Here is a 24,483-nt window from a genome sequence, read left to right as displayed (position 1 = left end):
GTTCTGGTTAAGTGCTTGACACAGTGTTTGATAAATAAATGGAGGAATCTCAGAATCATCGAATCAGAAATCAAGAAATCATCTAGTTTCTAGTCTCTCTCCAAAGTTAAGGAACAATAGCTTGGCCAAGCTCACAAAGCTAGTCATTATCTGGGAAACACAAGATGCTTATTCCTCACCACCAAACCTCAGAGGCAGGTATCATCATCATCATCATCATCATCATCATCATCACCATCACCATCACCATCACCACCATATCATCATCATCCCCATTTTACAGATGGGGAAACTGAGGCTTAAGATAGTTAGTCACCGGCCCAAATCCCTCAACTAGGAAGTGGGCGAGGGGCGGACTCGAACTCGGGTCTCATTCAGAAGTCAGCAGGCTGTGCCTCGGTCTGCCAGTCTGTAAATGGGGGCTGTCCAGGCGGGTGGCGCTGCGAGGTGGAGGCGGGAGCGCGGTAGGAAGAGGAGGGGCGGGTAGGACAGGGCGGCGGGCCGGCTCGAGCTCCCCTTGGCAGCCGGCGCGGCCTCGAGCCGGGAGCGGGGCGCCTGGTTCTCATCACGCGCGCGGCAGGGCGCGGGGCGGAGGCGAGGCGCCGGCACAAAGGGCCGCCGTCGCGCCGCCGAGTCCCACGCGGGGGGCCGCGCTCCGACCCGGGAGGGGACCTCCGGCAGCCCCCGCCCCGCCCCGCCCCGCCTCCGCGGCCGCCCCTCGTTGGTGGCCCGGCAGCGCCGCCCGCGTCTCTCTCTCGTTTCTCTGTGTCTCCAGTCCAGGTTTCGCCCGTCTCTCGGGCACCTCCTTTCTCTGTCTCTCTCCTTGTCTCTCCCGCCTCCCCCTGGAGAAGAGGCTGGGGTTGGAGCCCCAGGCCGGAGGGCTCCGGTGCTAGGCGGGGGCCGGGGGCTGCACCCTACAGACGGACCCACGGACCTACTGACCCCGTGCGCAAGAGAGGAGCAGCCGTCGCCGCTTATAGCCCATCACCATGGTAACGCTTGCCAAGGCCTGGACCACCTCCCTCTATATTCTTTTGGCGGGACCCTCAAGGGGATGTCCAGGGCCGACCCCAACCTTTTATGCTGTGACGACCCTCAGTTGCCTGCCACGGCTCTGTGCTTAACTGCCCCCAATGAGCAGGGGCGAGGTAGTAGGGGGGTACAGGAACCTATCCCTGGTGATGGCCTCTCTGCATTCTGGGATGTAAAGTAGATGGTGTGAGACGATGACTTGTAAACTTCGTTATTGCCCTATGCCACTGCCTAGATCAGAGCTGGAATCCTTGCTCTTGGGCCTTGGAGCAAACTTGCTGTGGTGTTGCATTTCAGACCTGGGCTGAGCGTCAGACATGCCCACTGTCCTGCTAGGGTTTGGATGTGGATGGGGGTTAAAGGCCCCTCTCAACTCAATAAGGGCACAGAGCAGGGCGGGGTGGGGTGGGGGTTGTTAAGGGTGCAGAGTAGAGAGGAAGACATTGCTCACCAAAACTTGGGATGGTTTTGCTATTTTAGACTCAGGGCAGGGAAGTCAGATATGCATATTGTGCCAACTTGAGGTGCTTCCGTGGGAACTGGGTGGGAGGTAGGCCTGCAGGAGGGGACAGAGGGAGAACAAAACCTCCATACTGTGACTTCCTCATCCCACTTCAAGAAGGTTGGGATGAGGCACGCGCGCACGCGCGCGTGTGTGTGTTTGGACAGAGAATGAAAGAAAAGTCTGTTTTCAGGGAATCCCAACCCAGCTCCAGACAGGCTCAGCAGTCCTGGGCGGATTCACACCCATTCGCAGGAGATGGGGAACTTGGAAACGGGCTGTGAAGACAGACCAAGGCTTTAAGTCCTTGACTGTGATCTACCGTGTTGAATTTGTGTGGGTTTTCACTATGAGCACATCCACACACAGAAGAATTCTATATAGAGATGTGTTCACACGGACACACGTGTCCTCTCATACATGTCCACCTGCTCTCCCATACTGCTAGAATATGGGCACATGACACAGACATATTGCAAAACCAGGCTCCTAAATTCATACACCAGCAGGGCAGGTGTACACACACGTTGCTCTTGGAACTGTTCGACAATAATCATCGAAGTGAATAAGCTAATGTTATTCACTCCTCACCGCAGGCAAGGCCCTGCTCTCGGTCATTTACATGCAGGAGCTCGTGTAACTCACAGCAGCTTTAAGAGTAAACCTGCTGGTATCTCCACCCCACAGATGGAGACCTGAGGATCTGAGAGCATAGGTGGCTGCCTAAGGTCACCCTACCAGGAAGTCAGAGTCAGGACAGTGTGAATTATGAACCTATCCTCGGCTATCATGGCCACCCCAGAGCCACCTGCGCCAAGTGGTATTTGCAAAACTTGCCTGATTTTGGATATAACTTAGTTATTAGTTTTAGAATTCAGAAACTCTTTGCTGAACCCCAGACCCTAAGACCAAGGGCGAGGCACTAGGTGGCCCTCTCAAAGAATGAGCAACTCTTTCCTGAATGGGAATGATGGACAGATCTCCCTCCTGTTGTTGCCCTTAAATATTAAAGGTTATCACCTGCCCACCTGTCTGGCCTAACCTCTGTGCTCCAGACACTCTGACCTTCGTTCAGAGCCTCATAGTTTTCATACTCCCTCCTGCCAAAAGGAAGTATGGGTGGGACCCCTTCCCCTAATGAATTCTATTCATCCCGTACATCTCTGCCCAAATGTCACCTCCTCAGGAAAGCCTTTCCTGATTTTCCCAACTCTCACTCTAGCATGCTGTAATCTCTTCTTCATGGCACCCATCAGAGTTGTAATTTTCATGGGATGATTTGATGAATAGCTATCTAGTATTCTGGGGCAGCCCAGTTTCAGAGCATCTTATGACAAAGGGGTTTAGAATTTATCCCACATTCGCAAAATGTTAGTATTATCATAATAGTTTTTACATATCCACTTAATACTGGATAAGGTATTATAAGAAAATAATAAAGCTACTACTTATTATTTGCTTAATATTTTTCTTTAAATCAATGTACTTTATAAACTTAAAAATATATTTAAATAGGAAATTTCACATCATGGCCTTGAAAAACCAGTATCCATTGTCAGAATAGGTAATAACTATAAAAACATGTGCAACAAAGGCAAATCTGTGTTAGAAAATTCTGGCTGAATGAGGTTGGCTCATCTTGAAGACTACTTTCTTTTTGTTAAAAAGAGTAGTGACGAGGTATTGAGAGGTGTTTAAGAAATGCTGGCAATGAACTGAGACTTTCTGTTCCATGTCATCAAGAGCAGGGAGTCCCCAATCCCCAGGCCACAGTACTGGTCTGTGACCTTATAGGAACCGAGTGACATAGGAGGAGGTGAGCAGTGGCAAAGGAGCGAAGCTTCATCTGTGTTTGCAGCCACTCCCCAGCGCTAGCATCACCGCTTCAGCTCCACCTCAGATCATCAGGCATTAGTTTCTCATAGGAGCACTGTCCCTGGTGCCAAAAAGATTGGGGACTGCCAATCAAGGGGACCGAAAGAGAACTGAAGTAACTTTCTCACTGTGATTTCATAATGAGTTCACGTCCTCCCCAGATCGTCGTGTGGGCCACCTGTGATACCACCCCACACTTTGAGAAAAACTGGCTGAGTCCAATTCTATTCATTCCACTTTGCCAGAGTACCGACTTCGTGTGGTCCCCGAGACCACCTGCTGTGTGCCAGGCCCTTTGTAAGGACCTGGGGGAGAGATGTGTAAGCCCTAGTAGTTCTTGCTTTGGAGGCTTACAGTCCATAGGGAAGGCAGCCTTACTCACAGAATTCTGTGCTGTGTGATGGCCAGAGGGAGTCCGTCCCTTTGCCTGGAAGCACACGTGTCATGAGAAGAGAAGAGATACAGGTGGAACAGGTCTCTAAAGGGTGGGGGGAGCTCTCCTGGTCCAGGGAGGGATGTATGCTTCCCAAAATGGGGCACCCACCACGCGTCCTTGGAGCAGAGACTTTCGATGGCCCTTGGATGAATATTTTTTTTAATTTTCGGCTTCTCAATTTAGCAAATGTTAGGAAGTGATTTAAACAACACAGATACATGATAATAAATACGAATAGATTTAAGTTGAAAAACGAATTGACACAGAGACAAATGTGAAGTAAATAATAAACAATATTAAGAAAACAATAAATGAGGACCTGTGAACAGCACGAAAAACTCGTGCATGCAGGATGTGGGTGATGGGGAAGCCCTGGTTAGTATGTCAAGGGTGTTAGAAGAAGCAGGAAAGGGATGCTGGGTGTAGACTCTTAGGCCACCAATGCTAGTCTGAGTTGCTAAGGCAATCGGGAGCTGCTTGAAGTTGTTGACCAGTGGAGAGTCCCAAAGGCCACTGCAGTGGCCAAAGGAAGCCTGGCCTGGTGGCAGGGAGCCTGGGGAAGAGGCAAAGGAGCTGGTAGTTATTTACACGGATTCATCTCCCAGCTCTACCATTTACTGGCAGTAAAGCTTTGATCTCAGTTTCTTAACATGCGAAATGGGAATAAAAATATCTACCCTATAGACTCCTTGGGAAGATGAAATAAAATAATGTGTGGAAAGTGCTTAGTATAAGCACCAGTACAGAAGACTTGCTCAGTAAGAAGACGTTCTGGTTGTAATCGTTATTACGTGTTTTGGGTGGGAAATGGTGAGCTCCAGGGTTGAAGCGATCTGCCGAAGGTCACACGGATGATACATGACAGAGCTGGACTTGAACGTGGGTCTTCTGACACCCACTTGCTTCTTGGTTCACTGCGACTGGGCTGTTTTTCCAGTTTCTGAAAGTTCTTTTTTTTAATTTTTTAATAGGAGCCAATTCTCACTCATACCTCCACCCACACAAAAATAAAAAGGATTTAAAGCAGGAGAAGGTTGGACATGAGTGAGAACTTCTTGGCAGCCAGAGCAACAGAATGCTGGTTTTAGAATCTTCAGCCTGGAGAAGTTCGAGAGGAGTGTCTCCGGTAGCTGAGGCTAATGGTCACAACCTGACACCTACTGGGCTGTACCTGGCTCACAGATATGTTTGTTTTGGCCGCCCTATAAAAAAATGAGAGGTTTTACTAAAATATCAGTAGACTAGGCAATGCTGGGTTAAGGCGACACTCAACTAAAGCTGATGAGATGGGGCATGTGCCTCAGGCCCCACTACTCCCTATTGCTTCCCTGACACCAAGGATGACTGCCAGGGACTTCTCACCAAAGGGCTAGAGGGGTTGTCTTCTCTTCTCACACTTGGCTCACTCTGTCTTGCATGTCACCTGTCAGGCCCCTGTAGGCATTTACATCTGTGGATGCTGGTTTAGACTCTCCCTGGGCCTGAGTAGGTAGATAGATAAGGCAGAGCTTTCTAAACTTTCTCACCAACTGAGGATTAACTGATCTCATTTAGAAACTACAGCCTAACTCTGAACCTTTCTGGACCTGATGATACCTTGAATTCTAGAATGGCCTTGCTGGAGGTAAAAAAGCCCAATGCCTCTATTTTACACATGGGGAAACTGAGGCCAAGGTCACCTAGTGAGTCAAAGGTGGAATCCCATCCTCCCTAAGCATTTCTGCTACGAAGGAGACTGGGTGTTGAAGGCAGCCCTAGAACAGTGCCAACCTGGGCTCTTCTCAACTCTGTCTTTCCGAGCTAGGAGGTGCCGATGCTAAGTGATTATAAGATCTTTGCCTGGTGAAGCAAATGGGTAAATCTGGACCTATAAGAAAAGTTCAGCCCACATTTCAGAAGGCCTGACTAACAACATCTGGTGAGACCATTTAAAAAGAGGACCAGCCTTAAAAACCACACAATAACACTTTGATTTTTCTCTCGATAAAAGCTCTACGAGCTGGTTACAGAATGTTTGGAAAATCCAGCAAACTATAAAGAAAATGAAAACAGTGCCTTACAATGACCCTGGCCCTTGCAGCCCTCAGGGGGAGCCATAGTGAACACTCTTGGATGGCCTCTTGGCTGGCATGCGTTTTCCACGGTGGAGATCAGAACGTGTGGGGATTTTTCCTTTAAAAAATTCCGGTAGTCAGAAGAGGAGTAACCCCTGGGGTGGCGGTGCCATCTGAGAGGGGCCTCTTTCGGGGGTAGTAGAAATCCTGTATATGGGCCTGGGTAGTGGTTATAGGGGTACGTACGTAGGTGAATAGGCATCAACCTGTGCACTTCATATTTGTTTATTTTACTATGTTAAGATTACAATAATAATAGAGGCTCATTGCAAAGACATTGAAACAGAAGTGTACAAAAACCTGACTCCTCTCTTCCCACGCCCGGATGGAACTGCTGGAAACAGATGCTTCTCTATGTCCTTTGGCACCATACGAGGTCCTTGGGAAGGTCCATGAGCATCACATAGGTGCCAGCCCTGTGGGCCGGGTTCGGCTGTTCCCTTTGCGGCCTCCTTCTCTGGCTCCGGGTTGCAGGGGCGGGGGGAACCAGAGGCCGCAGACTGGCGCTGGCTTGTCTCGCCTCTTCCTTTCCAGCCTCACACTGTCTTCTGCTGAGGAGCAGTTAAAGGCCCAGCCAGGCTGCGCTCACTGGGAAGGAATGGAAACATGTCGATTAAGTTTCACGAAAATCATTTCGAGGGGCCCATGTCTGGCTGACGGTGTTTGGGTTCTTGTGGTTCCAGGCTAGGCTGCCCGGGTAATCGTGAGTGGAGAGTGGCCAGCTTTCCTTCCTACAGCCTCCTGGGCCCCTTCACGGCATGCTTCCCCCAATACTTGAGCTTATGAGCCCCTGGGGTTCAGGCCTATAACAGGTAATGCTCTGGCCAAGGGCTCGGAGTCCCGTTAACTTGGAACATTCTTCCTCGTTACTGGCTGCCTCTTAAACGGTTACAGTGTGTGTGGGCAGCTGAGCCAATTTGTGAAAGCCAAGGGCGTCCTAGACTGTGAGCCTTGGTCTGTGAGAGGTAAACAGCTTCTTTAGGACTCATTGGAAACAGCACAGGACAGGCAGCTGGGAAGGCCATTCCCAAGACTGGTGGCCCCGAAGCAGATAAGGCACCGGGTTACAGGGGAAGAGAGCAGACTTGGCTGATCCAGACCTGGGTTGGAACCTGGCTTTGTCTCCTTCTCTCCGATCTTGGGCAAGATCAGCCTCAGTTTCTTTATCTGCAAAATGGAGTGTTTCTACTTAGCTTCTAGTATCATCGTGTGGCTAAGCAAGTGGGTGTGAGCAGAGGGCCTGGGGCACAGTAGGTGCCTGGAGACTGTTGTTATTCTTGGGGTGACGGTAGTAGATTCAGGAAGAGACCAGGAGAGGGAAGATATCTTTGCACAGAGGCTGTGACTTGAGCTTTGCCTGACATGATGAATAAAAATAAATAATAAGCAATAAAAATAACAATAGCAGTAACACTTTTTACTTTTCCCAAGATGCCCTACACCTGTTATCTCTTGTATCTCCAGAACAGCCTCTGAGCGAGACAGGATAGGACCTAGAATCCCCATTTACAGATGGGGAAACTGAGGCACATCAAGGCAGAGCTGGGTTAGCTCATTGCTCCCAGAGGTTGGGATACAGACAGCAGTTGGGACGCACGTTGTCACAGACTAAAGCTAAATAACATGGAATCATGTGGGGAGAGAGTCAGTCCCTTTTGAATTCTCCTCTGACCTTTTGAGGACCCAGAGAGAAAACTTCCCTCTGGGATGATGTCTTTAACACATTTCCAATGCATGGCAATCTTACTTTGGAAGAAAGAAAGAGGAAAGACTTACTGGGCCTTCAGGAGGTGACCAGATGTCCCCAGAATTTGTTTTCATTACTTACTTTTTATTTCTTAAAAAAGTTTATTTTTATAGAAACAGAAAAATTAAAAATAAAATATATTTTATATAACAAGTGCACATTTATTATGTGGTTATATATTACATGACTTATGTAAAAATATGCTTTAGCTATTCTAATAATAAATATACATATATTTATTTAAATAAAATAATATAAAAACCACCCAGTGCACCATTGGTTTATTTCTGGAGTTTCATTCTATTTGTAGCAGTTGATACTGATTTTTCCATTTCAAGTGGTGGTATAATAATAATATAATATGACCACAAAAATAGCAGTGATGTCTGTTGCTTAATGAGCACCTACTAAGTGCTAGTCCTGTGCAGGGGATTTACGTGTATTATTTCATTCAATCTAGCTCAACTCTTTCAGAGAGGTACTGATGGGAGGAAATTTAGGGGAGGAAATGGAGGCAAATAGTTAAATAACTTGCCCAGTCCCGTAATCAGTAAGCGGCAGAGCCAGAACTTGAACTCGGGCTCTATTCTCATAACCAGTATGGTAACAGAGAGTCTCCCTTTAAAATGCAATTATGTAATTTCTTTTTTTTTTTAAAGTGAGTGGATTTGAAGAAAAACAGTAAGTGCTAAGAGTACAAATGGTACTAGGATATGCTAAAATTCATGAAGGTGACAGTGAATGATTAAATTTCTGAAAACAAAATGAAACACACCTCGCCCGACTCCATGGGACACGAAGAAAGAGACCCAGAGAAGGAAAGCACCGACCCCAGGCGGCACGGTGAAGTGGAGCCCAGGGGAGCCAGTGCCCTGGGAGAGGCCGGGTGGAGTGGGGAAGGCGTCGTGTGTCTGTGTTCTCGGATGGCAGACATGGCCTCCAGCTCCCGTTCCCATTCTCACCACTGTCATTAGAATTGCATGGGTAACTGTTGGGGTTTGACATTACTTGGAGGGGCATTGAAAGAGGTTACCAGGCCAATTGAGACAACCAGTCTGCCAAATTGAAGACCCCTCCCCACCTCAATGTGAAAATAGCCCCTTCTGGGCATGTGCTACATCGTCCCCTCTGAGCTTACGGCCAGGACAGTGCCAGGACCTTCTTTCCTTCGGAGTGGGGGCTATAGACAGCCATCCATTCATTCTGCAAATAGTGATAAAGGACCTACCCTGTGCTCAGTGTGAGTACCAAAGACGGTGTTGACACTGACTTATGTTTACATGCTCTGGGCTGGTGTCCCCTGTTCTACAGCCTCCTGGCATTAGAATATTTCTAAGATTCAGAAATGTCATCTTTTTCCTCCTCTAAGTTCCTGTTTTATTTCCCTATCTATCTCCAGATGCCTCATCTATAAAAATGAAGATTCTCATTTATTCTCCTCTTCCTTTACATCCCTGAATGTTAAATAGACTCAGAGCTTTCAACCAGTCTAGGGCAACCAGAATGGCTTCCATTAGGCTTCGTAAGAGCTGGAAATCATAACCATAGATTATATTACTGTACCTGGGTGAAAACCTCTGGCCTTGTCTGACTTGCCTATTTTACAGATGGGAAGACCATGGTTGAGAGAGGGACATCGTACTTATCCTTCTACGACACTTACTGAGCACCTATTTTGTGCCTGGGGCTGAAGACTCTAGGGGAATAGGAGCCAGTGCTGGCTGTGTTTCTATTGCTGCTGAAGCAAATGTTCACAGACTTCGTAACTTAAAGCAACACCAATTGATTATCAGAAGTCACTCAGGCCTCGTTGGGCTCACATCGAGGTGTTGGCAGGCTGCATTCTTTTCTGGAGACTCTTGCGGAGAACATGTCGCTTGCCTTTTCCAGCTTGTAGGAGCCGCCCGCATTCCTTGGCTCTTCCTCCCTTTTCAAAGCCAGCCACATTGCACCTCTCTGACTATTCTTCCATGGTCACATTTCCCTCCGACCCTCGCCTCTTCTGCACCCTCTCGCACTTTTGAGGAATCTTGTGATTGGATTGGGTCCACCTAGGTAATCCAGGATGATCTCCCTGTTTTAAGGCCAGCAACCTTTATTCCACCTGCAACATTCATTCTTCTTCGCCACGGAAGGTAACGTGTTCACAGGTTCCAGAGATTAGGATGTAGGCATATTTGGGGCCATTATTCTGTTTACCATTCCTGTCCTCGGGGAGCCCAGAGTCCACTGAGGCAGACAGCAATCAGTGAGGGAACCACTGTGATAGGGACACCACAGAAGCCCAGAAAAGGGGACACCTGACCTGGGGGAAGAAGGGAGGGAGATCAGAGAAAAATCTGCAAGAGATGCGGGCTGACCTGAATCTTGAAGAATGAGACTGAGTTAGCCAGGTGAAGGAGTGGAAGCGAAAGGCATCCTGGGGGAAGGAACAGCCTGTGTGAAGTCCTGGAGGTGAGTGAGAGAATGCGTATGTCATTGCGGTAGAAGCATGAGAGAGGCACTGAGGCTGGAGGTGAGGCTGGATTGGTACGCGATGGCAAGATCACGGGGCATCTGAGTGCCTGGAGGCAGTGGGGAACATTAGAGGGCTTTGAGCAGGAGACTGAGGAGATCAGATTTGTATTTGAGAAAGGTCACTCTAAGGTCTTGATGGAGAATGGCTGGAAGCGAAGCTGACTAGAGGTTGGAAGGCAAGGAAGAGGTGGTTCAACAGAACAGGTGATAGATGCCTGGGTCAGGGTGGGGGCAGGGAAACAGAGCAGAAGGAGTACGTTGGTGAGCTGCCGGAGGCGAGAAGACTGTAAAAGGCATGGCTGAGAGTTGTTTGCTGGCCACGGAGGCAGGAGTAGGGGGTAGGATGATGAGCAGATTTCTGGCCTGGGAGCTGACTAGACGGTGGTGCCATCACTGAGGTAGGGACATGGCAGCAGGGGTAAACTTAGGAAGGTATTGAGTTGAGTTTGATGTATTGATGGTCTGCGTCTGATAGGCCTTTAGGGGAGGGATCTAGAAGGTAGCTGGATATGTGACACTGGAGTTCATTTATCAATTATATCAACTCGTATCAATTAGTTATTGCTATATAAAAAGCCACTCCAAAACTCAATAATAAAAACCATCCATCAGTTATTATCACTTAGGCACCTGCATGCTGACTGGGGGTTGTCAGATCTAGGCTGGGCTCCACTGATGGCTTAGCTTCAAATGGCAGGTCTGCAGATCTGCCAGGTGGTGGGATGTGGGGATGCTGACCTCTCCTCCCTCTGGCCCTGACCTGGCAACCTCCCCCAATTTCTCCACTCGGCCTTAGACCAGTGGGTAACATTTAGGCAAAGACCTGCAGGAGGTGAGAGAATGAGGATGTCTTGAGGAAGAATATTCTAGGCAGTGGGAACAGCCAGCGCAAAGGCCCTGAGGTGGGACTGTGCCGAGTGTGTTTGAGGACCATGAATAAAGGCCAGTGTGGCTGGAGGGAGTGAGTGAGGGGGAGAGGGCAGGAGAGGAGATTAGAGAGTTAGTAAGGGCCTTAGTCATATGGGGCCTGGGGAAGGGGGCACTATCCTTATTATTACTGCTATGATCACATTTTATCTTCTCCCTCTGTCCCTACAGGACCCCCCATCCCTGGACACAGCCATCCAGCATGCCCTGGCGGGCCTCTATCCTCCTTTTGAGGCCACGGCACCCACTGTCCTGGGACAGGTGTTCCATCTACTCGATTCGGACTTCCGGGGGGACGGGCTGAGCTTCCTCCTGGACTTCCTGATTCCTGCCAAGCGCCTGTGTGAGCAAGTACGAGAAGCAGCCTGTGTAAGTTGGAAGGGTTGCCCTCCCAATGGAGCGGGAAGGTCACTTGGCCCTTTATTCTCTGACATCTAGGAATCTATCACATTTGCACTTTCGCTAGCGGGGAGGAAGGTCTGGATAAAGGGTTCCCTGTGGGTTCCTTGGCCCCCAGGAGCTTGCCCTGGGTCTGGCATTGTGGGCATCATCAGGCTGTCTTGGCTGAAGTGGGGCAATTTCAATGGAAATAGAAGAGAATGTTCCAGACCTTTCCTGGAGCCCTTGAGTCCTCAGGCCTCTCACTTTCTTCCCAGGAGACTTCTTCAAACTCAGATCTCTCCTGGGGCAAAATGGAAAGAAAAGTGTTTTAGGCAGGACTCATTGGCTGCAAATGACAGACCCAGGCAAGGTGATCAGACCTCAGACCTGAGTTAATTCACTGATCAATCCCCTGAAGGTCCCTATCTCTTGGCTCTGCTTCTTGCTTGCCAGCGTCATTCTTACAGGCTAGGCGTTCCCACAAGCCTGGAGCCCAGGGACTGATTGGTCAGGCTTGGGTCCTATGTCCACGCCTGGACCAATCACTGCTGCCAGATGAATGGAGTACCAGGATTGGCCAGGCTAGAGTCATACGCCTACCTCTATGGTCAGAGGGTGGAGACTATTTTAAGAAAAGGGTGGGGAAAGGCCTTTGGAGACCAAACCCTCAGATACCCACTGCTGGAACTTGCCCACACCCTTCATAGATTTGCTGACCGTACCCTGCTGTGCTGTTATTTAATGCTCACCCTCCTGCCACCCCAGCCTCAAGAACCACTAAGAGGTTCTTAGGTCCCACCAGCCTTTCCTGAATTGCTGATGCCTGTCAGGGACAAGGCACATCAAGCGTAACGTGTAAAGATGGGACCATGTTCATCATTTCAGTGGTAAAAAGAAATTGACTCTGTGGTTAGAAGTTCAGGCTTAGGAGCCAGAATTAGAGATGACTGGATTGGAACTAAAATCATTCATTTAATGTGCTTAGCACAGTGCCTGGCATATAGAGTTTCATACACATTCATTGTTATTGTAAGAGAAGGAAGATTCTCACTGAAACATTTGCAGCCAACTCCTGCATATTCACATTACATTATTTCATGCACATCCTTCCCCATCCTTATTCCTTCTCCCCAACAAGCTATATGACCACCCACTTCTTTTATGTGGCCGTTAAAACTACATCTTTTAATTATAGTCAACTTTAATTATAGGTGAATTTGTGTCACCTCAGAGTGGTGGATAGTAGCGTAAAATTAACAATATGGCCTCAGGGCTATACAAATGCCAAATTCAAATCCACTCTTCATCACTGTAAACGTGGGGGATCATGTCTTTGCTCTGAGCTTCAGTTTCCTTGTGTGGAAAGAGGAAATGTTAATAACGCAGTACCTACCGCACAGACACGTGCAGCACGGAGCCTGGCATGCAGTAAGTGCTCAGTAGCTGCTGCCTGTTACTATCCTACTTCCTCCTTTCTCCATCTGAAATAAGAATGTGCCAGCCTCAAAGTCTGCCTTTGTAACCACCAGTACCCAGAGGCAGCCAGCCACCCTGAGAGGAAGTCTAGTGGGGACAGACACAGGCGACCGCAAACGTGAAGGTCTAAGCACAGTCTTGCTTTTTCAGCTTATCAGCTGTGTGACCTACAAGCCGATTCTTTTACCTCTCTAAGCCTCAATTTCCATGTAAGTAAAGTGAGAATAATAATGCCTGAACTAGCTGCACCCCTGAGTTCTCATGAGAGTCAAATAAAATGGTCATAACTGTCATCTCTATAGTGCTTTGTTATTTGTACCACGGCGCCGTTGCCGGGCTGTTGTCTCATTCAGTGGAAAGATGAGGAAAGCATATTGCAAACAGCAGAGGTCTAAGTGAACAGGGTAGAATAACCTGCAGACTCTTGAAGCTTTTCTGAGGGAGCCAGATCTACAATGTAACTGATGTGAACTAGTTTATCACTTTGGGGTACAAGTATGGTCTGACCTCATTATTTCTCCAATTAGTAATTCAAGGAAACATCCGCTTAATTAGCCAGAAGTTCAGTGTCACCCCATACACATCCGAATTATATAAGATTATCCTGGATTTACTCAGTCTACAGGAATTAGACTCTTGTCCAAAGGCCAGGCAGAGAAAGACTTGTCAGTCCGGTAGAGTGTTGTTTCTGTGATTGACACAGGGTGTCACTGTTGAATACTGGTCCCGCACAGCCCAGTGAAGAAGCTCAGCTAAGCGGGATCACTAGGTAGAGGCTGGCTCAAGCCACGGGATGACTTGCTGTGTCTACCTATACACGGAGTTGTCGGTACCTTCTGTTTAAAAAAAGTTAAAAGTTCTGCCTCACTTGCTATATTGTCACCACTAATACAAAATAAATAAACAAATAAATAATACATATACAGGCCCAGAGAAGTGGAATGTCTTTTTCAGGGTCATCCAGCAAGTTACTGGCAGGGTCCGATGTCCTGACTTCCCACTCAGCGTTGCTTCTACTTCACTTTTGTAATCTCTCTACTTAAAAAGAGAAGGGTATAAAAGCAATAAATGAACTTTTCATTTTTTAATTGAAAAGCCCCACAATTTTCCCAAAAGGAAATGTTGTCAAAGGGAGAGGGAATTCATATTTATTGAACATCTATCTACCTATTATATGCCAGGGATTGTATCAGGAATTAAAAAAAAAATTGTATTTATTATTGCACGTCATCTTCATACCAGCCCAATAATACCAATATGTATCATTATTCCTATCTGCAGATAGAGAAAACGAGGCTCGAAGGAGTTAAGTTATTTGCACAAATAAGCAATTCAGACCTTGGAACTCATGGCTCCCTAACGGGGAGGGCTGAGGCTTGAGCTGGGCTGAGAGGACGTTTGGACAGTTGGAGAGAAGGGGGGAGCACGAGTCAGCAGGACGATCCTCGTGGGGGAGGCACTTGCTAACTAGTGCCTCACACTCGGAGCTTTTCTCCTTCGGGCCAGTAGGCTAGCAAGTATTTTCAAGGTCAGGGCCGGGAATAGAGTGAGGCAAGAGGCACCAAAGGTGCAACATTTCAGAGGTGCCCACTCTCAGGACCGTGCAGCTCATGGGGCCTGAGTGTGGGGCCTCCTCAGATGCTGCGTTCTAAGTACCTCTCCTGTGTTACCTGTTCAAGATTCCTTCTGGGAGAAGGAAGGATGCAGACCATGGGTGGGGCTTTCAGGGCCAGATTCTCTGACGCTGTCCCCTTCTCTCTGTAGGCCCCCTACTCACACCGCCTCTTCCTGCACGAGGGCTGGCCGCTGTGCCTGCGGGATGAAGTTGTGGTCCACCTGGCACCCCTCAATCCCCTCTTATTGCGGCAAGGTGACTTCTACCTACAAGTCGAGCCCCGGGAGGAGCAGTCCGTCTGCATTATGATCAAGTGCCTCTCTGTGGACCTCCGCACAGTGGATACAAAGCCTGTTCCTACATCGTCCTACCCTATACTTTTCACCCAAGAGTGGTTGGAGGCCATCAATGGTGACTTTGAGGGAAGTCCCCTATACAACTGCCTGGTAGCTTCAGAAGAGGGGATTGCCCCAGTGCCCTGGACCAAGATAACCAGCCCAGAGTTTGTAGATGACACACCCCAAGCAGTGACCATTCTCTCCCTGACCGGGGATTCCTTTCAGTTAGAGGCACTCGATTTGAGCAGCCCTCAAGAGCTGCACCAGGCCAGGTCCCCAGAAAGCCCGATGCTTCTTGGCCAGAGCTTGGCCAAGGGTAAGGGCAAGATACATGGGAACAAGTACCCAGGACTCATCAAAGTGGAGCAAGCTGGGCCTGGGGAGGCAGCCTTCAGGATGGACGATGTGGCCAGCCAAGACTTGGAGGGAGATTATGTGGCTCTCCTGGATGATTCCCAAGAGAGCAGAGGAGGGTCTCCCAGGAGGGAAGCGGAGACATCCAATGGCTGTCCTTCAGGAGCACTGGAGGTGCTATCCGGAACTAAGGAAATCCTTTCCTCTCAAAGGATGCTGCCTCTCTTGGGGGCCAATGGGGAACCTTCCTTGGAAAAAAAGGCTTGTGTGAAGCCAGCAAGCTTGGAAGAGGAGCCCTGCGTTTTGGGCTTGAGGAAAAAGGTCAACCATAAAGCCCCCTCCCACAACTCAGAACGCCAGCCCCTAGAACCTTACCTCAATGTCCTCGAGAACACACCGCGCTGTGCCTCTGGCCTCAGAACAGGTGTCTCAGAAGAGCCAGCTGCCTCCAAGATGCAAGGACCTCTGGGAAACCCAGAGAACATGGTCCAGCTCAGGCCTGGACCAAAACAAGCGTCCTCTCCCCGGCTGGGCCCAGCTTCTCCTCCTGCAGCTCCAACCCTTGAAACTGAGATGGAAAAGAGGACTAAACAGGGAAATGGGAGATTTCCCCAGCCTGAGGCCAGCCCTGGCCAAAACACCTCCTCCTCCAGATCCCCGACTCCTGGGCTCAAATTCTCCTTCTTGAAGGGGCAGAGGCAAGCCCTCATGCCCTCGGGGAAAGCCTCGCTCCAGCACAGTGGGCCCTGGAAGGTCTTGTGTTCACTCTACTCTCCCAAACCCAACCGAGCCAAGTCCTCGGGGAAAGGTACGGTGCCCACTCATTCCGCTGAACAGGGAAACTATTCTCTGGATGGGATCAAGTGACAAGATGGTACAGGCAGTCGGGGCAGAGACCCACCTGGGCTGGCTTGGTCTCAGGAGTTTAGAGTTTTGGGTGGCATGTCAAAAGCCTTGAAGTCTTTTGGGTCTAGAACTGAGCAAGGTACTGTGACTGTGTTATGACAGCTCGAGTCCACACCCCAGGCTCGCCACACACTGGCTTAGTGACCTTGGTCAAAGATTTAACTTCTCAAAGTCTAGGTCTCCCTCTCTGAGCAATGGGGATCTCTCCTGCCTCACAGAGTTGTTCTGAGGTTCAAAGAGACATCAGAAATAAGGAGCTTAGCACAATGCCTGGCAAACAGTAAGAGAGAAATAGTTGTAAGCTTTAATTAGTAGTCAGAAGATGAAAGAGAAAACATCTCCCCTGGGTAAATCCGTCTTTTGCTCAACACCCTTTTCTTTGTTGCTTTTCTCCAGCTGGGACAACTCAGACCAAAACATCTGGTCTGACTGCTGACTTGGGCCCACTGACCGGAGGAAAGGCTGCTTTCCCAGAAGCTTCTGCAGGCCCTCCAGAAAGAGGCCCCACCCTGCATGAGCCACCGGGGCCTGAGCCCAGGATTGGGGCGCTGAGTGTGGAGATTGTCCACTCCAGGATAGCGTGCCTGCCAGGTCCTCGGGATGATAGGGACAGGTGGAGCCGAAGGGGAGGCAGCTGCTGTTTGTGGGGGAAGACAGGGAAAGTTCTGGAGGCCTGTGTTCTGGATGGAGCCTCCCTGGGACTCAGGCTCCTCGTCTTTCCAATGAAGGAGTTAGATTATATAAAAGCAGTTTCTAGGTGTCCATCCAAACATCCATCCATCCCAACATCCATCATCCATCCATTTACCCATCTAAACGTCCATCCATCCTACTTTCAGTGAGGCACCCAAGGCGTGTGTCTTAGGTCAGGTTCCCTTAGAAGCTGAGCCAGAGACAGGGATCCTTGGGAAAGTGATTTATTTTATTGAAGGTTGCTCTCAGGAGAAGGGGAGTGAGGGAAGCAGGGCAGGGTGGGGGAGGGGCGATGCAAGGATGTGGCCTGATCCCATGGGGTGGGAAGCTCTGGGGCATGAATTACAATTCAGAGCGGGTTCTATGGTAAGGTGCAGGGGGCTGGCCTTTTTTTGCCTGGGTCCATCGGTCATCAGTCCAGGCTTATCCTGGGATGGAATTGCAGAGTGAGCCCATGATCCAGTTCGGCAGAGGGTAATTCTTCAGAGGAGGGGGCATTTAAGAGCTATTTACAGCCAATACTTAAACTGCTGGGTGCTCTGGCCTGATGAGGGAGTCTAGATAGGGCATTAACAGCATCTAATACAGAGGACATTATCATTCCTGTTTAATCTTTATTCATTTTTGCAACAAATATTTATCGAGCACCTGCTGTATGCCAGGCCCTGAGTTTAGCACTGAAGGTTCAGCAGGAAACAAGTCTGATGTATTCCCTGTTGTCAGGAAGTCTACATTCTAGTGGCAGAGAAAATTCAACAGGTTATGACAACTCAGTGTAAAAAAATTGTGGCCATACAGGGGGCTGTGGGAGAACAGGTATCTGCGTGACCCCAAAGCTCATTCCATGAACTTTACTGCCTAGGGAGTCCAGGACAGAGGGGATCCCGAGGAGGCCAAGGCCACACCTCTGCATGGAGGGATTCAGGGATGACTTTCTGTGGAAGTGGATTTTCAGCTGGGTCTTGGAGGATGGATGAATAAGAGTTCAGCGTTCACAGAGGGAGGAGAGAAAGGGCATTTCAGGCAGAGGCCTGGAAGCCACAGAGCAGGTTTCTTGGACAGAGAGTGCTACCAAAGTTCTCACTGTGCACGTGTGTTCCCTCTCCTCCAGGCGGTCGGGACAAGGTGGGGCGGCCCCTGCTTCTGGTGTCGACCACCCAGGAGGCCTGGGAGGCACCATGGTGCACGATCTCAGAGGTCACCAAGTTGCTCTCCTACCTGTGCACTGTCCCCAGGTAAGAAGCTGGGCCACCTGGCCACTCCATCCCCTCTGACCTCTGAGCCCAGGACCAGGCACCAAGTGAAGAGACACTATATCCTTCCATACAATCATCTGTCCCCAGAGCCAGTCCCAAGCCAGACGCTGGAGGGAGAGCAGGACATGCTTAGTCCCCACCACTGGGGGTTTTCAGGCTGGTGAAGGAGACAGATGGTGTGCAAGAAACAAACCGTGGACAAGCAATTCTAAGGGGTTGTTAGTATGGTGATGAAAACAGGGTTCTCAAACTTTAGCATGTATCAGACTCTCCTGAAGGGCTCTTAAAATAGATCCGGGCCTCACCCCCAGAGTTTCTGATTCAGTAGGTCTGGGGTGGGACCTGAGAATTTGCATGTCTAGCAAGTTTCCAGGTGATACTGATGCTGCTGGAATGCAGACCACCTTTTAAGAACCACATTGTAGAGTGAGAAGGGCAGGGAGACTAATTCCAATTGGGACATCATGGGAGGCTTCCCTGAGGAGGTGATAATTGAGCTGGCATCTGAATCATAAATATTTGTTGAACAAATGAAGGATGAATGAGTGAGTGAATGAATGATGAGTGACCCAGCTGATTTCTAACACTCCCACCCCCACCACCATTCAGACTTCCTGTTGGATTGGCTGGAGAAGAGGCACCATCTTTTCTTCTGAGTCCCAGCTCCAGCCAGAGTGGCCTCAGAAGTGGTTTTTGCTTGAGACTATGGTTATAGACCCCACTCCAACCTAGAGATCCTGCTGCTGGGGGTAGAGGGAGGAGGGACTGATGGAACCCTTTGGAACCTTCTCCACGTAACTCATCCCATTGGAGCCATCACTGCCACCTGCTGGCCAGTAATTGTTATTCCTCTTTTCCAAGGCTGAGTGGTTTTTCTGGCCTGACAGGGAGATGGGACCCCCTTTTCTGTGCTGAGAAGTGGCCAGCGTGATAGACAAAACGCTGGAATCTCACTGACTTGCTGTGTGACCTTGGGTGGTAACTTCCCTTCTCTGAGGTTCACCTGACTAAAGGGGATTACCAGGTGAGCTCTTAGATCCAAATGTGGTCACAAAAAATGGGTGTGAAGTGCAGCATAAACCATGGAGTGTGGCGTGCATGAGGTTCCTGTGTGCTGGGCTTGCTTCCTGCTTTGAACCAGAATTGCTGGCATCTGCTCTGGGGCCCAGCTTAGTGCTGGGACATTCTAGAGACCCAGATTCTCCTCACATTGGGTCCTGTGCTTTAGGGGCCTCCAGGCTGGTGATGGAGGAAGGCGTGGAACAAACCATTCTCCTAGCATGGGCATAGCCAGTGGCAGGCGAGGTGTGGGACATGAAGTTAGAGACCTAGTGTCACTTCTGAGAGCCTCCTCTCACAGCTACATTGCCGCTCTGTGCCTCAGTTTCCTCTTGGAGAATAGTAATAATAGCAAACATTTATATCCCTCTTACTGAGTGCTTTACAGTAATGAATTGATTGGTCCTCGCCACAGTGCCAGGAGGCTGGCACGAGTATTATCCCCACTTGCAGATGGGAAATGGACTCCCAGAGAGATGAAAGAACTTACCCAGGTGACCAGATAGGACAGCAGGGCCACAACTCCACCCTCATGCTGGCCACCTCCGCTTTCGTCTGTGAACTGACTAGTTGTGAGGTTTGAAGGCAGTTGGGGTTATTTTCCCAACCTGCTTTATTGTCAGAATTGGCGAGGGCAGTTGAAAGCACATAGACTCCCTGGCCCCACACCTTACCTGCCAGCCAGATGTGTGTGTTGGGGGGCGGGGGGGACAGTTATGGGGTGGAGGTGAGGGTGAGGGATCAGTATTTTAACAAGTTCTGACAACTGGCCAGTTTGGGAAATCCTAAGGTAATCACTGAAAAGTGCGGAGTGAACCAGTGAAGGTGTTTTGGTTTCAATTAACAAATTCCAATTCGAAATGTCTTATCTGACAAGGCAATTTATCATTCTATGTCTCTGCCTTATAGCTCTTTGTAAGAACTTTATAAAGACAGACTGTCTTTTCCAGAAGTCCCCCAGCAAACTTTCCCTCACATCTCATTGGCCAGAAATGTCACATGACCCCTATCTAAGCCAATCAGAGGAATTGGGTCCCTGTTGGTCTCAACCAATCATAAACTAGCCCCTGGGGGTGAGGGGGCCATGGTAATATGGAAGAAGTGGGATTCTTGAACAAAATGAGAGTTCTGTCCACACAAGAGGGGTGGGTGAATGCTGGGTGACTCACCCACTGCAACTGGGAGAGTAGCTTATAGTTTATAATTGTTAGGGTGTAAGAGAGGGCTGTGCAAAGTACTGTGGGAGCACTGAAGAGGGAGCAATGGGTTCTGCAGAAGGATCATGGAGGGCTTCTTTGAGGGAGGGACATTGGATTTTGGTCTTATAGGATGAAGAGTCCACGAAATAATCAAGGCTTCCAGCAGCCAGTTTTCCTTGCCTTCCACTAGGTCCTTTCCGCTGGAAAGCCTGGTCCATCCAGCAAGACTGTCAATTCTGTTTACCACCCACAGGCCAGAAGATAAAACAAAGGGGCTGGCGGTTGTGATCGATGCCAGGAAGCAGCCTCCACACCCTGGGCTGGTCAGTGCCCTGCAGGCCATCCAGGTGAGTAGGAGGTGGAGAGCATCAGCCTAACCAGTCTTGGGAGCAACAGAGGCCTTCTGATATTTGTGAAACCCGGGGAGCTCAGAGCTGGGTCCAGGGCTCCCAGGCGGGGTCTCCTAGTTGCAGCTCCAGAAACCCCAGCCCAAACAGGCTTAAAGACAAAGTTAATGTGACTTGACAGTCCAGGAGTTGAAGCCAACTTTGAGTAAGGCTTGATTGGGGGGCTCAAATATTGTCACCAAGATCTAGTTCTTCTCTCTCCATTTACCACCCTATTCTCCTGGGAGGGTGACCCTCTTTCTCAGCCAGGCCCCCCTTCTGCTGGCAGTCTGGCTCTAACTGCACATGGTCTTTCATTCAAGTCCAGTAAGAAAGAATGAGAGATTCTTTCCGCAGAGGTCCCAGCAAAAGTTTCTTTGTGTCTCCTTAGCCCCAATTGGTTCAGGGGAATGTGACACACTGACTGGCTTAGACTTAGGTCACATGACCCTCATGAACTGAGAACAGGGGAAGGAAGAGATTCCTAACTAGCCGGTATGGGCAGCAGAGCAAATCGAAGTTCAGTATATGCTCACCTCGTCTCTTCACTATATAGATGGGGAAATCGAGGCCCAGAGGCGGCGGGTCATCTAGGAAATTTGCCGCATGGCTTGGATCTGCTTCTCTCTTGAGAGCCAATGTTTGACCCTCCAAACATACCATACGAGGGTCCCAGCCTTGGGAACCCCCTGCCCTGTCCCCATGGCCCATTTGCTTGCGCCTTAGTGGGGAGGCTCAGAGGCACAGCAAAGGCCTGAGCAGAGCAGCTCTGATATGGTTTTCTCTGACAGGCTCTGGACCCAACCTCCATCCGTGCCATGCTCTTCCTGGGGGAGAAGGAGACTGCTATCCCACTGGAGACATTACCTGACGTTCAGGTGAGAAGGAGGCAGCGCCGGCCCAGGTGGAGAGAAGATGTTGGGCTTTTGCTGAGCTGGGGTGAAGAAGTACACAAGTCACGATCTAGGAGAGGCTCTGAAATAATGTAATGTTGGTCAAGAAATACAAGGCCCAGATGCTATGACTCGTTGGCCTTGTCCCCATGGCAGGCATTGCCAAATCAGCCACAGAATTATTTCTCTCTGGCAATCCTATCAATGCCTGATAGATACCACCACGTGACTGAGAGCTGCACGTGACATGCAACCTGTCTGAAAAGCTTCATCTAGTCAACCCCTCCCTCCTTGTTTTTCAGGTGGGGAAACTGAGACTCAAGGCCACACAGCAAGCAGGAGGCAGAGGTGCCTTTTCTACCTGACCTTCCTGTATTTCTCTCCCTAGTTTCTCTCAGCATCTCCAATTCAGATGCAGAGTTGACTTGGGACTTTGCAGAAAAGAGCCCGGCAGCTCCCTTTAATTAATGCCATGTACAATAATCATGAATGTGGGCACCAGGAAATGATTTTAAAGGCCTCCTTCTTCCTCCTGGTTAGTGACGAGGCATATGACCTAGAGATGTGCTTTTCAGGCTTTAGTGTATATGACCTAGAGATGTGCTTTTCAAGCTTTAGTGTACCTACGAGTCACGTGGGGATCTCATCAAAGCGCAGATTCCAATTAATTTGTTCTGGATGGAGCTTAGGATTCCATCCTAACATGCTCCTAGGTGATACTGATGCTGGTCTATGAACCACAGGTGATGCTGGTCTATGAACCACACTTTGAGTACCAGGGATAATTAGTGGGCCCCACCCGATCCCAAGCTTAGATATCTGGAGCTGTTTGTAGCATAAACCTCAAATTTCACTGACTGGGAGAAGCAGTCACCTAATCTCTCCTCCATGTCTTAGGGCAGGGGTTCCCATTCCCCGAGCCATAGACCAGTCCCAGTCTGTGGCCTGTTAGGATCCGGGCCACACAGCAGGAGATGAGCGGCAGGCAAGCAAGCAAAGCTTCATCTGTATTTGCAGCCGCTCCTGAGCGCTAGCATTACTGCCTCAGAGTCACCTCAGATCATCAGGCATTAGATTCTCATAGGAGCACCAGTTCCTGGTGCCAAAAAGGTTGGGGACCACTCTCTTAGGGGATACTGTTAGGATTTGATGACCTTTCTTAACAGCCTCAAGGAGGAGACAGCACCTTGGTGAGTCATCAGAGAACAGTATAAGGGTTACAAAGAAGTTGTAATCGACAAGGGCCAGCTTCAACCAATCTGTGCCACTGCCTGGAGAGCTGGGCTGGTACAGAGTGACGCTGGGGGATCAGAGGATCGAGTGCTGTGATTGATTAATGATGTCTGCCTTGGGCAGAGGCTAGGCTGTTTATTTGCCATCCTTACCCAGGGGCTGGTTCTAAATTTTGAATTTTCAGAATTCGCAGGGAAGACCCACTGCCGAGAAAGCAACTCCGAAAGCCGGGGCCAGACTTACCTGTAGGAGGCGGGGTAGTCCTGGGGCTGCGATCACGGGCAGGACCTTCTGCGACATCTGTTCCCACACCGAATTCCCTGGTTCTCCCGACTTGCTTGTTTTGTCTGCAGGTAGAGGTGCTGACCTCTTTGAAGGCTCTCAGCCACCACGTGGACCCCGGCCAGCTGCCCGCAGCCCTGGAAGGCCCTTTTCCCTACTGCCACAGCGAGTGGGTGCAATTCTTCCAGGTGTCTACCGTCACAGCCTTTACCCCGTACCCTCACTCCTTCTCTCTTTCCCCTCCCTCTCCCGCCCCATGGATCCGTCCACGCCATGAGGTTCAATACCAGTCATTCGACAAACGTTTATAATGAGGGTGCAGAGTGAAGCAATTGAGAGCTCAGGCTCTGGGGCCTGACTGCCTGGGTTCCAATCCCATCTCTTCTGTGTGGCCTTGGGTAAGTTATATATCTTCTCTGAGTCTTTTTCCTCATTTATAAAATGAAGGGGTAAAAATAGTATCCACTCAGGGGGCTATCGTAAGCAGTAATTGAAGTAATGTGGGTAAAGAGCTTCGAAGACTGCCTGGCACGTGCTAAGAGCTATGTCTATGTTAACTGAAAATAAGTGTACAGACATCTGCTCTGTGGACCCCCACACCTCAGGAGCTCAAGGTCTGGTGGCGGAGGCAGACGTGCTCCCTCTTGTAAGAGGGAGGAAATAAGGAAACTGCCAGCGCTGGGCTCCTTTCCTGTGTCTTCTCAGTCCCTCCTTCCCACAGCCTGCGAGGGGGCATCCCATGCCCAGTTTAACACGTGAGAACACACAGGACAGGGTGGCTCAAGCAACAGCACAGATTATTGGCTTAAACCGCCCTGGAACCATGCCCACCAGTGCCCTTGCCCCCCGGGCTTTCTCTAGACCAGGGCTGCTTGTCCTCAGCACTATTCACATTTTGGGCCAGACCCTACCTTTCTGTTTGAGAGCTGTCTTGTGCATTGTAGCACGATTTGCATCATGCCTGGCCTCTGCCCACCACACAAATTATGACAACTAAAATGTTTCCAGTGTTTCCAGACCTTACCAATATCCCAGGGGTGGGGGGCAAAATCACCCCCTATTGAGAATCACTGGTCTGTACTGACAGCCTATAACATGGTGGTCTTATTTTCAAAAATCATATCTGTTTTAAAATAGGCAGTATGTTCAAAACTCAAATGGTATGAAAGGGTATATACTGAAATGCCTCCTTTCCTACTTGCTCCCAGACCCCCAGTTCCCTTCTCCAGAGGCCTCCAATTAACATTTTTGTTATAAACTTT

At 49.5% G+C, this 24,483-nt stretch overlaps 1 protein-coding gene across 4 annotated transcripts in view; it reads left to right on the top strand.

The window, feature by feature from the left end:
• The first annotated feature begins 724 nt into the window (after positions 1-724).
• Positions 725-24,483, top strand: part of KIAA1755 (KIAA1755 ortholog) — a 37,795-nt gene continuing 14,036 nt past the window's right edge. For 2 of the 4 annotated variants that reach the window (XR_005653056.1, XM_039864317.1), the window contains exons 1-8: positions 726-992; positions 11,322-11,519; positions 14,772-16,122; positions 16,617-16,811; positions 18,025-18,148; positions 20,681-20,774; positions 21,605-21,691; positions 23,293-23,409. Coding sequence is in view for 2 of the 4 variants with exons in the window: in XM_039864317.1 (XP_039720251.1) it covers positions 990-992; positions 11,322-11,519; positions 14,772-16,122; positions 16,617-16,811; positions 18,025-18,148; positions 20,681-20,774; positions 21,605-21,691; positions 23,293-23,409 (2,169 nt within the window). In the remaining 2 variants the exon portion in view is untranslated. Of the gene's footprint in view, positions 993-9,898; positions 11,520-14,771; positions 16,123-16,616; positions 16,812-18,024; positions 18,149-20,680; positions 20,775-21,604; positions 21,692-23,292; positions 23,410-24,483 lie in introns of those variants that run through there. The other 2 variants (XR_005653055.1, XM_039864316.1) reach the window with 2 other exon arrangements.

Source organism: Pteropus medius, unplaced genomic scaffold (assembly GCF_902729225.1).
Source record: "Pteropus medius unplaced genomic scaffold, Ma_sr-lr_union100, whole genome shotgun sequence".
Classification (NCBI taxonomy): Eukaryota; Metazoa; Chordata; class Mammalia; order Chiroptera; family Pteropodidae; genus Pteropus; species Pteropus medius.
The sequence above is the reverse complement of the archived record's forward strand: the minus strand, read 5'-3'. Positions and strand labels throughout refer to the sequence as shown.